General features: G+C 37.9%; 1 protein-coding gene across 7 annotated transcripts in view; it reads right to left on the bottom strand.

Annotated features, from left to right (window-relative positions):
• mcf2l2 (MCF.2 cell line derived transforming sequence-like 2) overlaps positions 1 to 14,483 on the bottom strand; it is a 176,052-nt gene that overhangs the window by 119,034 nt on the left and 42,535 nt on the right. For all 7 annotated transcript variants that reach the window (XM_047374354.1, XM_047374353.1, XM_047374350.1 and 4 more), the window contains 8 exons: positions 11,589 to 11,672; positions 5,761 to 5,875; positions 4,876 to 4,966; positions 3,780 to 3,893; positions 2,434 to 2,550; positions 945 to 1,094; positions 555 to 679; positions 325 to 439 (listed from right to left, as the gene is read on the bottom strand). In XM_047374354.1, coding sequence (XP_047230310.1) covers positions 325 to 439; positions 555 to 679; positions 945 to 1,094; positions 2,434 to 2,550; positions 3,780 to 3,893; positions 4,876 to 4,966; positions 5,761 to 5,875; positions 11,589 to 11,672 — 911 coding nt within the window. The remainder of the gene's footprint in view (positions 1 to 324; positions 440 to 554; positions 680 to 944; positions 1,095 to 2,433; positions 2,551 to 3,779; positions 3,894 to 4,875; positions 4,967 to 5,760; positions 5,876 to 11,588; positions 11,673 to 14,483) is intronic.

The following is a 14,483-nucleotide window of genomic DNA, read 5'->3' on the forward strand; positions in this document are numbered from 1 at the left end:
TTTCCTGAAATCTTTTCATTAAAATAAAAATAAATGTATGATTTATTGTTGGACTGAATGTGACTGAAAGGAATTTAATTAAACACATTTGATTTGGAACTGATGTGCTCTGATATCGTAGAAGGTTTATATGAAGGAACATTTATATGATAGATGTTTTAAATGTCAGTCCTGGCAAAGTCCCAAGGAACAAATCTTTCCAAAGAGAGATAAATCTTTTTTTTCCAAACTTTTAAGGGTATCGGTCTTGAATGTGTTTGAAGAAAGGACAGAAATGATCCAAAGGTTGCTAGGCAGAGGCTATCATGCTGACAGTGGTTATACCTCTCTAAAATCCTGTTCAAAGTGGCGCAGCTGCAGGCACTGCTCCAGCTTCAGATGATGCGTCGACCAGAACTGCTCAAAAGCATTCTCTGTCTCGTCAAGTTGGGCGAGGAGCCTAAAACACAAAGAAGCTACTTTACCAGGTATACTGAGATGAACATTTGAACATGATGAACATTTTCAGACTAAACACTAAGATTACAACATAAAATAAAAATTATGTCAGTTACCGTTCCACAGTGGTTTGGTTCTCCATCTCATCGGGGTTGAGTTTGTGATTCTCCGACTTGGCTGCCTGATCTTTGATGCAGGTAAACAAGGTGCTGCCTTGTCTTAAAGCTAGCTTCAGCTCATCCTGTTTTAGAGGTATGAAGGAATTTAAAATGTTAATAGAAGTGGCTTGTAAAACATTTTTACACCCAATGTGTTTGATACAGAATTCAAAAAGACAACAAAACAATTATTATGAGTTTAAGTTTTGACAATAAAATGAGTTGACCCAATGTTTAAATCTCTGCTTGCTGTATTTTCAACACTCGCTGCTATGCTATTTTAGGAAGAACATTTGGATGAAATATTAGTCTTCATGCATTTTTTGTGTTTTAAATGTACTGCCTCACCTTGAGGTTATTGTGTTTGTCAGTGTGCGCTGTGAGCAGGTCTTTGGTGCTCTGCACGTCATTGGGAAGCTCTGTCTCTGCCAGCTCCATACCAAACCTCTGCAGCAGCTGTGCTGTAGTTTTCACCGTCAAGGCAAAGTTTTCTATGGCCTAAGGAAAAACACTGACATGTGATTCCGAAGCATTTTTCTACATTACTAGCCACTGAACCAGATTTTTCAGGATATTTGAAGGTGTAAGATAGCACAGTCTTGGATTTTTATATACTAGTAATTGTTAGTGATTAGTAATGTGAAATAAGTTCATCATGTGGCTACAGGATATAATAACAGTAACTGTGCACAAGCAGAAGCAAAAAAGGTGATTTCTTCTTAGCATACGGCTAACAAAAGTGTTAGCTTTTCCACATCATAAAAATACATTAAACTGAAACTGAGCTTCAGCCTATTACACAGCTTATGTACAAGCTGGCCCTGCCACTGCGTTACGAGAAGCTGCTACACGTTGCTAAAGAAGTAAAAGTTTGTTTTTTCATCAGCCATTGCTTTAAAGGCTTGGATTATAACCTGTTTATAGATGTGTTTTACCATGTGCCAGCCTTTTAGGCTGATCAATGTTTTATTATGTGAATGAAGCAGGGTCTAGCATTGGTATTGCTCATGACATGCTTCAAAATAAGTCACATAAAACATCCATTAATGAGTCGTGTGCCGCCAATGTTTGTAGGCTGCAAGGCTGTGTAACTCAGCTGGTGATGAACATCTGGGCACAAATTCTCTATTTGATTTTCTTCTCCATAAAGCAACATGTGGCCTGGTGTTCCTGGTTTTAGCGGTGACACCTTCCTGAAGGTGGCCATCAGCTGAGCTGTTGCTGCCAATAACTTCATGATCTTTCTCTATAAATGATAGTCTGCTCTGTCTCTCTGTGTTTAACACTGCCTCTCCTCTGGACAAAGCCAATAAATGAGCTACAGCTGCCCCATAAAGTGCACTGGTGCCTCAAAGCGTATCTGTTTAGCTGTGTTTCTCTCCTCAATAAAGCAACTAAAGGAACTCCTGCTTCCATCACCTCCGCTGTGGCAAAATATTTGCTCAGGATGAGAGATAGTTGCAATCCACTACATGAAATCAGCTGGACTTCCTTTGATATATTAGAATTATATGTATAATAGAGTAGCTTAGCGTTGCTCTCAGAATGACTGCTCACTCCTGGTTATCTTTCCCTGTAACTGATTGTGTCTACCACCACCATGGACAAGAGGCTAGCTGCATTTGTTTATACTGCTCTATGTTTGCATACGTGATGTGCCTGCCTAAGTGGTATGAAGGTGAAGAAGTTTTGAGGATCGTTTGAAAGGAGTCTTATTTTCATTCCACAGAAACTGACATGAACTCAGTCAAGGCACTGCCTTCTGACAAGTTAAATACTTGGGGTGAAGTATAAATAAGTTAAAATTATACATTGTTTATGCGTAATATTTGCTCACAGTTCGGTGGTGTATCCACTGGCTATGAGAGTACTCGAGACTACCTCCAAATTCCTGGGTCAGCTGGCTTTTATCCACATACCCATGAAGATCTGATAGAGAGTTCAGCATAACAATCTAAAAGAAAAGGATTACCAAGTATTACGATCATTTAAGTGTTCATAACCATGTTCTGGATCATACTACAATGACACTAACCCTCTATGATACAAATAAATATTTAATTATGTTTAAACATTCATGATTCACAAATTCTGCACCTTGATTTTAGACCGATTGATATTTATGGTAAACAATGAACATACAGTAAATGTCTCAGAATTCCCACTAATATTGGCAGAACTAAAAATGTGTGTGGGTTGTTTTTTTTTTTGTGAAATATCATGTCCTGACCTGTCTATGCATATAAATCACTTATTATTGTCCACAGTTTTGTATAGTGCCTGTGTTTTAGGTCGAATGGTGTATAATGTACAGTGTGCTACTCAAAGATGAATCAGACTAGTGGAGATCCACAGTTTTCTTCTGAATATCTCAACAGATTTATTTTTTATTTTCCAATGTTGTCACACAAGGAAACAGCTGGTACGTCTCCAGTTAATTCAAATATTGTAAATTACATAATCACACAGCAGTCTGTCTCTGTGTTCATTTTCAGAAGGTTCTAAGAGTCATGAAATCACAATGTGGGATTTTCCAAATTGCTTAAAGATATAACAATGCTAGTGTTTAATGTAATGACTTTGTAGAAATTTCAATGTTGTTATTTAGCAAACAGAAATATTTGCTAAATAACCACTTATTTATGGGTCAACCTATAAATGTTATCCTGACCTAAAACAGAAACAGTCTCATATAAAATCAAACAGTGAGTTAAAAAATAGATTGTTTACTTTTCTACAGCGTATGCAAATATCTGGTTTAATCTGGTTTAATTGTAAAAACCTGATATTTTAATGTCCAGAAAACTTGTGGCACCCTGGCTTAGCTTTTTTTTTAAGTACAGGTAAGATACCAGATAATAAAAGTCATAAAAAGATACTCAATCATGAAGTGAAAAGTATTATATGTTTAGTCACATGTGGAAAAAAAAAAGCCTCATTGACAGGGCGTCTACACATAAATCAATTAAGAAAATGTTTTTTTTACAGATTTTGTTACAAATTTTTATATTTTATTTTTTATCCACAGGCAGGAGAAATACGAAACTTTTGCAGAGTAAGAAACCAGATCTTTTTTCTCCAATGAATATGAGTGTTTAGTGAAAGTTTTAACATTTGAATTTAATTATAAACCATTCATTTGTTGTTTGACCCAGATTGAAACACATTCCTGCTTCTCTGTACCTTCATTTTGAAGTCATCCTTGTGCAGCTTTATTCCAATATCAGCTATTGTCCTCTGAAAGAATCTGGATGGCCTCAGCACCAACACCAGCTGAAGGTTTCCTGGAAATGCACCCTGAAAACAACATGAACATAGAGGTGTTTCAAAAAGGTGTTAATGACCTCTGTGCCTATTAAGATTTTCTTCAGCTTCCTCCAGTGTCGATTCAGAGATGGCAGCAACCTATTAATGAGACCTGACAAATTCAAAGCTGGTAACTTAGTTTTGTGTATTTGATGCCAGAGTTGTTTGGCTACATCTGCAGTTATTAACTTATATATTTGATCATAGCCTTTTAATTATGAGAATCTGTACAAGATTTAAGAACAAAAAAGACAAGAACAACTCTAAAATATGTTCTTGTCTATTTAGTTCAAAGACTTGCAATAGATCAGTGACACTGACTAAATCGGCTCATTTAAAAAACAGCCTGTATTGCTACAGAGAAGCGACATTGGAGTGAATTTGATCTTGCTTAATAAACATGAATCACTGAGAACCATTCAGACTGGGTTTATGTTCCACTACACATTTCTGAGTGTAGATGCACCAGTAAAGATAACAGGACGTTTTAAGTGCTTTACACAATTCTATTTAGGAAAGAAACTTGATAGGGAGCTGGAAACCACTGCCTGTTAACATCAAGAAACTAAATCCATAAATTGGATAAAACCTTTTTTCGGAACAGTGTTGCAGTTTCTGGTTCCTGGGCTGGAAACAGGGGAGTTGAAGAAAGGACCCTCTGCTTCTTGGAAAAGGTCCCTGTGGCTGCAATAAAGTTTTGCTTTATTTTACCGTTCCTCTTTCTGTTTTGACCCCGATCTTGTTTTGGTTGTTTCTTGTCTCAGTTTTAATGATTCCAGTCTTTGTGCTTTGACAGTTTGTGTTCTGCTCATAAAAACTCTATGCAGGCTGCCTTCCTTGTCTATCTGACTCCACATTGTTCCCCAATTTTAATTAAAAATAAATAAACGTGCCTGAAAACATTGCTCCGTTGTTGAGAAGTTCAACTAAACATATTTGTCTGAGGTGTTATACAGGTTCTTGGAGAACTCACAGCAATCCGGGATAGAGAGGCCTTCACTGAACTCCATTTATCCTTCCGCCGATCAATAATGATGATGAAGCCGATGCTGGCAGCATCCAAGCTGGAGATAAGTGACACAAGAAACTTTAGAATGGAATGTCCTATTGTATTGCGACAGTCTGGAAGATGCTGCCATGAACACTGAAAGCAAACCTGAAAAGAAAGATATCTTTTACATTTCTTGGAGTACAAACGTGGATTTCAGTTCAATTCAAAATCCAATTAAAAAAATTATTTATTCACGCCAAAGGAAAAATAGGGGATGTTCTCAATGTCCAAGATTCTTGAATAGTACTGGACAAGGTGGCAGCTTGCTGCAGTAGCTGTGTTACATGACACATGAATGCATTTAGTGAATTATATGAGATTTCTCTTCCTAATTTTCTGGTTCAACTTTAACTTTACTTTTTCAAAAACTTTACTTTTTCTCCCACAATTTGGGGTTGGACATAAAAATCATTTTTGTTGAAGTGTAAAAAGTGTTTTGTTCCTTGAAATCTTTATTATCAGTTTTAAAAAGCTTTACATTAGGATATGCTACTGCATTAATTCCTCCAAAGAGTATCAGATTGTATTTATTCCTGGTGACATTAATTAAAGACCAATCACTTGCTTATAAAATGTTAAACTACATTGCTCAAAATATAACGTGGCAGCATTGCTAAAAATCCAAGGGTTTAGGTCTATTTCTGGTGCCTAATGTTCACATCACTTCTATTACATGAAAAAGCTTTAGCCGTGAAATATTTTTATCATTTGAAAACCAAAATGCCAGAATTTGTGTGGACAGGCTCTGAGAAAAGCTTAGTTTTCTTTGTATGTTGGGGTCCAGAGTATTTATGTGTGTATACATACCTGGGGATACTGGTCAGGTAGGTTACTACATTAAGGAAATCTTCCTCTGGCACTTCACTGAAGCCTGAGTACTCTGGGAAAGTGATGATAGGGGCGCCATCCTTTCCTCGCCCTCCTGCAGCACAAGAACATCCAATGAAACAATTACTGTCTTTTTTATCATTGCTTCACTGCCAACAGTTCAAACTGTCAAAAATAATGTCATTTTTCCACAGACAAAGATATTTTGTCAACAAAAATGACACGATGATGTGACCACTCCATTAAAGGGCCATCATGCAGACACCAGACACACATCTGACTGACCACTGCTGCACAGTGTTTGAGATCAGAAACTAATCATTGTAATATTTCCTATCTATTGGGCACTAACAGTATTTACTCCCCAGCTCTTCTTTTAGCCATGGATGACCAGAATGGAACATTCAATACATTTCTATAATTGAATAATTGTGTGTTTGATTAAACAAATAGCTGCACTGCACTGAATTTCAAATATTTGAATAGCATTAGATAATTATAAATGTGGACAAACTGACGTAATATTTAGACTGGAACTGAGTTATTCAATCTTTTTTTGTGAGCTGAGTGGAGTGATGACCGCTGCGACATAGTTACTGTACATAATGGCCCTTGTGTGGTTTGTTAATGTTGAAAAATGACCCTGCATGGGATGGTCAGTCACCACCATGCAACCAGCTCCTGTGTTTTCCTGCGTGGCTGAACCTGTTGCTCCTAGATATAATACATAAACTGAACACTAAACAATGCAAGTACTTCATAATAAAAGCAGAGTATGTACTTAAATGTAATCTTAAAAACTAGAAACGTCAGACATCTCACTTATGTTGACATCTGAAAGATATTTCCTAATTTTGTGTGCTCTGTCACTTTAAAACTTGTGCATACAGTCAGAGGGTGAAACTCTACACTGACATGTTGCAAGACAAGTGGAACCTGTGAGTCAGGTGGACTCATTTTAGGCATCTTAAAGGTTTTACAGCAAAGTAACTGTGTTAATGTTCTGAAGCCAGGTAGTAACATATTCTTCTCTTTGGTAAATAGATCTAGTTGAGAAGCACAGTAAAGAACAGTTAATATACTTTCTTTTTACTGTTAAAAACATTTATTTAGAAAACGTTGAGTTTTTATATACATGCTTTGCATTTAAAGCAAGGAAAAGTGAAACTGTTCAACACACACTTAGACAAAGAAGGTGTAGAAAATATCTACTGAATTTCTTTATAATGCTTGCATTTAGACCAAATGGCCATAAGATGGCATCCTATAACACACAGACATGATACCCATGGACAGAAGGCTAGTTCTATTTAGAATCAGAACTGACATTAAGTACAGAACTCTATCATATTGTACAACCATTTATAATAGATTTCTAATGTTTTCCTTCTGTTTCTTTGCGCAGTAATCCTCTTGAACAAAACTATTGTGTGACGGAACAGATGAACTCACTATTCTATCCAGCAGCTTTCCAGTTTAAATGACGGCAAAAACATATTCAGTTTATGAATCTAAATATAAGATTGTTCATCTGGGTCAACTGTACCAACGTAAAGCTTACTTTAGAAGCACATGTACAACAGACACAATTTTTTGGACAAAATAAATGCTGAGGGAGGAACCTTTGCAAAAAGCTGTATTTAGCTGTTGTGTGAAAACTAAGAGAAGGAACGAGAGGCATCCTGGCAGAACCACAAAGACTGCTGTGACAAATCTACCAGCACATCTGGAAAGTCAGAGAGTACCCAGACTAATGAGGGGGATGGCAGAACTTAGATTCCTGCCTAGACTTTTAGAATTGCAAGGACATTCTACAGGACAAGACGGGAAGCTGGGAATGCTGTACTATGAAACACATGTATTGTATTTAATGGAGAGTGAAATAGCCAGGTTGTGTGTATACAGGTCCTTCTCAAAATATTAGCATATTGTGATAAAGTTCATTATTTTCCATAATGTCATGATGAAAATTTAACATTCATATATTTTAGATTCATTGCACACTAACTGAAATATTTCAGGTCTTTTATTGTCTTAATACGGATGATTTTGGCATACAGCTCATGAAAACCCAAAATTCCTATCTCACAAAATTAGCATATCATTAAAAGGGTCTCTAAACGAGCTATGAACCTAATCATCTGAATCAACGAGTTAACTTTAAACACCTGCAAAAGATTCCTGAGGCCTTTAAAACTCCCAGCCTGGTTCATCACTCAAAACCCCAATCATGGGTAAGACTGCCGACCTGACTGCTGTCCAGAAGGCCACTATTGACACCCTCAAGCAAGAGGGTAAGACACAGAAAGAAATTTCTGAACAAATAGGCTGTTCCCAGAGTGCTGTATCAAGGCACTTCAGTGGGAAGTCTGTGGGAAGGAAAAAGTGTGGCAGAAAACACTGCACAACGAGAAGAGGTGACCGGACCCTGAGGAAGATTGTGGAGAAGGGCCGATTCCAGACCTCGGGGGACCTGCGGAAGCAGAGGACTGAGTCTGGAGTAGAAACATCCAGAGCCACCGTGCACAGGCCTGTGCAGGAAATGGGCTACAGGTGCCGCATTCCCCAGGTCAAGCCACTTTTGAACCAGAAAGAGCGGCAGAAGCGCCTGACCTGGGCTACAGAGAAGCAGCACTGGACTGTTGCTCAGTGGTCCAAAGTACTTTTTACGGATGAAAGCAAATTCTGCGTGTCATTCGGAAATCAAGGTGCCAGAGTCTGGAGGAAGACTGGGGAGAAGGAAATGCCAAAATGCCAGAAGTCCAGTGTCAAGTACCCACAGTCAGTGATGGTCTGGGGTGCCGTGTCAGCTGCTGGTGTTGGTCCACTGTGTTTTATCAAGGGCAGGGTCAATGCAGCTAGCTATCAGAAGATTTTGGAGCACTTCATGCTTCCATCTGCTGAAAAGCTTTATGGAGATGAAGATTTCATTTTTCAGCACAACCTGGCACCTGCTCACAGTGCCAAAACCACTGGTAAATGGTTTACTGACCATGGTATCACTGTGCTCAATTGGCCTGCCAACTCTCCTGACCTGAACCCCATAGAGAATCTGTGGGATATTGTGAAGAGAACGTTGAGAGACTCAAGACCCAACACTCTGGATGAGCTAAAGGCCGCTATCGAAGCATCCTGGGCCTCCATAAGACCTCAGCAGTGCCACAGGCTGATTGCCTCCATGCCACGCCGCATTGAAGCAGTCATTTCTGCAAAAGGATTCCCGACCAAGTATTGAGTGCATAACTGTACATGATTATTTGAAGGTTGACGTTTTTTGTATTAAAAACACTTTTCTTTTATTGGTCGGATGAAATATGCTAATTTTGTGAGATAGGAATTTTGGGTTTTCATGAGCTGTATGCCAAAATCATCCGTATTAAGACAATAAAAGACCTGAAATATTTCAGTTAGTGTGCAATGAATCTAAAATATATGAATGTTAAATTTTCATCATTACATTATGGAAAATAATGAACTTTATCACAATATGCTAATAGTTTGAGAAGGACCTGTACACTTCCAGTTCTAAACTCAACTGATATTCATTGTCTGTGACAGGAAACGTATTGAAAGTATGCAAGTGCAGACTTGCAAAGAGTTTCATGAAGCACTCTGGATCAGCTAATGTGACCCATATTATCCAAAAAGGTACTAAATGTCGGAGTTCGACATTTTGGACTCTGTTTGGTTTTATGTTTATTTTGCTTTTCAGTTGGGTATCTTTATTCTTTGGGCTTAGTAATGTTATTGGTTTATTCCTTCGGTTATTTTGATGTTAGTTTTGTTCTCTCTCCCCTCACTCATAGTTCCTTTAGTTGTTGTTTTTTTATTTATGACTTAGAATGGTTTTCTCATTATTAGTAGTATTATTATCATAGTTCTCTAGCTTAGTTCCCCTAGTTTACCTCTATTCTTCCAGTCCCTCCTGATAGGTTAGCTTTAGTTATTGTTTAAGTTTGGTTTACATTTATTCTAGTTCTCGCTTTCTCTGCTTCCTTCCCAGTTAGTTCAGTCAGTGTTGGTTTAGGTTTGTTTACTTTTGTAGTCAGGGTTTCTTTATGGTTTCTTTTGTTGATTCATATTTTGCCAGTTTCTTAGATCTTAGGTTGTTTTTCTTCTGTTACCTCCAGTTTCTCAGTTTCCTTTAGTTCATGGTTATTCCTGATTCTTATGCTTCATTTGGTTATTTATCTTTGTCTATAGTTTTGCTTAGGTCTGTTCTTTGTATTGTTAATTAGTTCCTTCTCCCATGCTTTAGTCTTTGTATTAGTTTCACCTGTTCCTTCAGCCTCCCTGCTTCCATGTCACACCTGTTCCTAGTTCTTTTGATTATCTGCCCTTTGTTACCCTCTGTATATTAGTTGGTCGGGTTTTATTGTTCTTTGCTGGTTCCTCCCGTTCACTACCCCTGATTAAGTTCTGTTTTGCTACGTTCCTGCAGATAGAACTCATGTAAGTTTTGGACTCGACTCATGTTAGTACCTGCAGTGATTTTTGCTATGTTTTTGGAATCCTTTGAATAAAGATGAAGCATTCCTTTAACATGCTGCTGCCCAGCTCTTGTCTGCATATTGGTCCACTTCATCCGCAGAATGTGACACTAAAATCAAAACTATATTTACTAGAACTAGAACATCCATTCAAATTATGGTTTTTTTTCTTTTTAAATTAAAGGGCAAACTAAAAACTACAATAAAGCAGGATTTTTACACTGACAGAAGCTACATGTGTTTAGAAAAAGTTCATTATTATACAAAAGACAAATGCTGCTTCATGTTTTGAATGCAGTGTGGCTGTAAACAAATCCGGAGAATACTCTATTTTAATGCATTTAACCAGAGAACTTAAACAAATTCAACCATAGCTACAGATTAATCTTTTATGTGACACAAGAAATTAATATGCAAGTAGTCATCTTGGAAAATGTCTGATGAAATACACTCATGATCAGGTGATTTTGTTTTTGCCAAATTGACATGGCACTAATCATTTCATTTTCAATGTAAAACAATGATAATAAATGCTATTTAAACAGGTGTGCACTTTTACTCATCAGGGCATATAGCTAGGCTGACTTCTGAAAGGAGTTTACTCAGACTGGCAAATACAGCCTGAATTACCTCTCTCATGGTGTGTTCTCTTTATTTGACGAGTTACCTTCAGGCTGATGACAGAGCCTACAAGTATAAAACCCAAAGGCTGATGTTTCTTTTAATCCTCCCTTTTAATCTCCCCATATAAGCAATGCTTGCTGATGATTTCTCTGACTGGGCTGTCATCAACATTTAACATGCAAAACGAGGCCTGTAGACTCTGAAATATATCTTTCGGATTTTTGGCAATTCTCTTAGCATTGCCTGTTTGGACCTTGGGGAGAATTTGCAGACGCATTGGCACCTGCCAAGATTAGCAGAAGTTTTAAATGTTATTCTTTCTTACAATTGAATAATCAATTCTAAATTGTCTCATACATGGCCTTATAGTGCTTCCTAGATTGATAGGTGACATTATTTACTTCACTAAGATCATCAATAAGTTCCTTTTTCATTGGTATGTTGTTTACAAAACTCCTGCATGCTTCAGACCAGCAAAGTGACAAAGACTCTGCTTGTTTAGAGATGGTCACACTGGCTGATCAGTTGCATTCCATTAGCAGGACCCACTTGCTTCTTTTCCTCTCAATTTTCCCTGAAGAAGCAACTAAACACATACTTGCTTCTTCAGTGGAAGACTTCTTATGAAAAACAAGGAAAGGTAATCCAGATATACACCATATTGCAGTGGGACAGAAAGGGATAATTATCTACCTGAAAGTAAGGCAAACTGGCGATGAAGCTGCTCTATTATGTCCACAGCCAGCAGGGGTCTGATCTCCTGCTGCATGATCTCATCTGCAACAAGAGACAATCTGATCACATACATAATAAGCAATGACATTTGCATGAGTGAGTATATTTAGTTAAAGTTGGTATATTAATGGCTTAAAGACAGGTTCTCAAATAGGTGATTGTAAGAGCCAACATTCAGTCAAACAAACTGATCAAAGAAGGGAAAAATAAGATGTTTCACCCCATCTGTTTAAGATCATCCCCAGATAGACTCCAGCTCCAGTTCAAAAGGTAAAGCTCTTAGACTGTATGTACACTAAATCACCCATTTGGAAGAAAAGGTTAACACTTCATGACTGAGTGGATGAGAGGTATGCTGGATTATTTTCAGAATGAACGTCTGTATTTTATGGTGAGTATATTCCCTCCCTCAGACTCAGACTATTCATCATGCTTTCATATAAATACCTGAGTTTAAACACACAAACTAAGATTTAGGTGTAGGAAAGATAATTAGAGTGTCCTTCTGTGACATCACTCTATCTGAACCTTAGTTGTCAGGAAATCAGTTTTTCTTGTGAAAAGTTCATTAAGGGACAATAATTTATTGGTGATGGAATGATTGCTAAGAATCAAACTGGTTGATGACAGCACAGGTTTCGCATTAGTTAGTCTGAGTGAGACTGACAGCAAACATCTTGACTGGTCACGTGATCTCCGGCTGCATCAGGGGAACAGCCTCTGATTTACCAGTGCAAGTGACTAGGGCACGGCCATCTGACCATCATTGACAGAATCCAGAGCATCAGATGAGAAAAACCAAGGCTACAGTGGCTGTGAGGGCATGTGTCCAACCACAACTTGAAGAGTAACTGGCAACAAAAACCAGGAACGCCTCCAGTCCAGAATCTGCGACCTGGTGGCTCGTCTCATCTGTACCTGGATGCCAGCCCCACAGCCGTTTTACCCGATTTCTTTTTAGGATTAGCTGAGGTAAGTCTCATGAGTAATATTCAAGTGGAATACATTAATGGTGGCAGAAAGATTTTCCTATAACTGTAGGAATCATCAAAAAGACACTCCAAAGACTCTTTGATGTTCAGCAGAGAAGAACAGGCATAAATCACAGCAGCAGAGGTGCAACTGTTAAAAACTAGGCCCGATAATAGCATAGTATTCATTTGGTACATGTGCACACCAGACCAACGGGTCTGTACCGAATATTTTCTGTAACAATACGTGCACACATGCGTCATATCCCAAATAATTATCCTGTTATGCAATGAAAATTATTCTTAGACCAAGACAGATAGAAAACCTCTCTATGGCAGCATCAACATAAAAGTTTGTTCCAGTATTAAACTAGGCCATACTCTAGCCACCCTTAAATCAAGTAAAGACAAAATATACTTAAACAAGTACATTTGAAAGCTTGTCAGGAAGGTGGCTTTCTTGGAGTGGACCATGTGGCAGACAGGCAGTCTGGCACATGGCAGTAGAAGACATTCAAAATTTTAATAAAATGCGAAAACTTACAGGCAGGCATAAGGTGGGCGAAACATGGAGCAAAAGCAAAAATAGGCATGCGCAGCAGATGACATGGCATGATCAGCAATCATGGACAGGCTTGACAAACAATATAATCCTGCAAGGAGCAAACAGAGCAAACGAGTAAAAATAGTGCAGAACATAGGTGTGACAGGGAGGCTGACAGGCATGGTGCAGGTGGACTGAATGAAACTGATTACTTAATGGCTGTGGCAGAGTAGAAACAAATAAACATGAATGAGCTGAAAAGAGATACAAAGACACAATATAACCAAATGGCAAATCTTACAGAAGCAACAGAACTACATTGCACTGTAAACAGAAATACAAGAATAAGTAAGAACCACAATCTAAGTAATGACCTATGACACATCACCTGGAGTGTATAAACAATAAGGATCAGACCAAAACAAAACTCAAATCAAAAATACTTTATTAATCCCAAAGCTCCTACGACCTGCAGCCACTTTGAGCGGCACAATTCTAGAATAAACGTCTATAAATGATGACGTTAAGCCTTTTGTATCTGGGGCCTTCAATATACAGAACTATTGTTTTAAGAGAGGCGTTGTGGTCCTCTAGTTTTTTCATCACAACAAAAGCACCTATCAGATCAGTTCTTGTATTAAAGGTAATTATTTTAGGCAGCATATTCTGAACCTATCCCTTGTTCACTGGAGTTAATACATTCCGAAAAACTAAAACAGAATCTTCTCAGAAAAACCTTTAAGACCAGAGTCATAAAACCATACTGGTTTCTAATAGCCTAGAGCTCTGAGTCCAGTGAGCAGTGAACAATTCACCCTCTGTCATTGAGAATAAAGACATAATTCTCCTAACTTCACTCTGTCTGAAACATTGAGTAGGTTGTGAGCTGTTGGGGTGGAGAGCGTTAGAAGGAGACGAGCACAGCAGCTGATTGTGGCCTTTAATAATTAATGTATTTCTGTTCCAAGCTTAGTCTGCTGACATACCAGGGCTGTTAAAACAGAATGGGCTGCTTAGAAATGCACTATACAGGTCCTTCTCAAAAAATTAGCATATTGTGATAAAGTTCATTATTTTCCATAATGTCATGATGAAAATTTAACATTCATATATTTTAGATTCATTGCACACTAACTGAAATATTTCAGGTCTTTTATTGTCTTAATACGGATGATTTTGGCATACAGCTCATGAAAACCCAAAATTCCTATCTCACAAAATTAGCATATCATTAAAAGGGTCTCTAAACGAGCTATGAACCTAATCATCTGACTCAACGAGTTAACTCTAAACACCTGCAAAAGATTCCTGAGGCCTTTAAAACTCCCAGCCTGGTTC

This window comes from Girardinichthys multiradiatus, chromosome 9, assembly GCF_021462225.1.
Source record: "Girardinichthys multiradiatus isolate DD_20200921_A chromosome 9, DD_fGirMul_XY1, whole genome shotgun sequence".
In the NCBI taxonomy this organism is placed as follows: Eukaryota; Metazoa; Chordata; class Actinopteri; order Cyprinodontiformes; family Goodeidae; genus Girardinichthys; species Girardinichthys multiradiatus.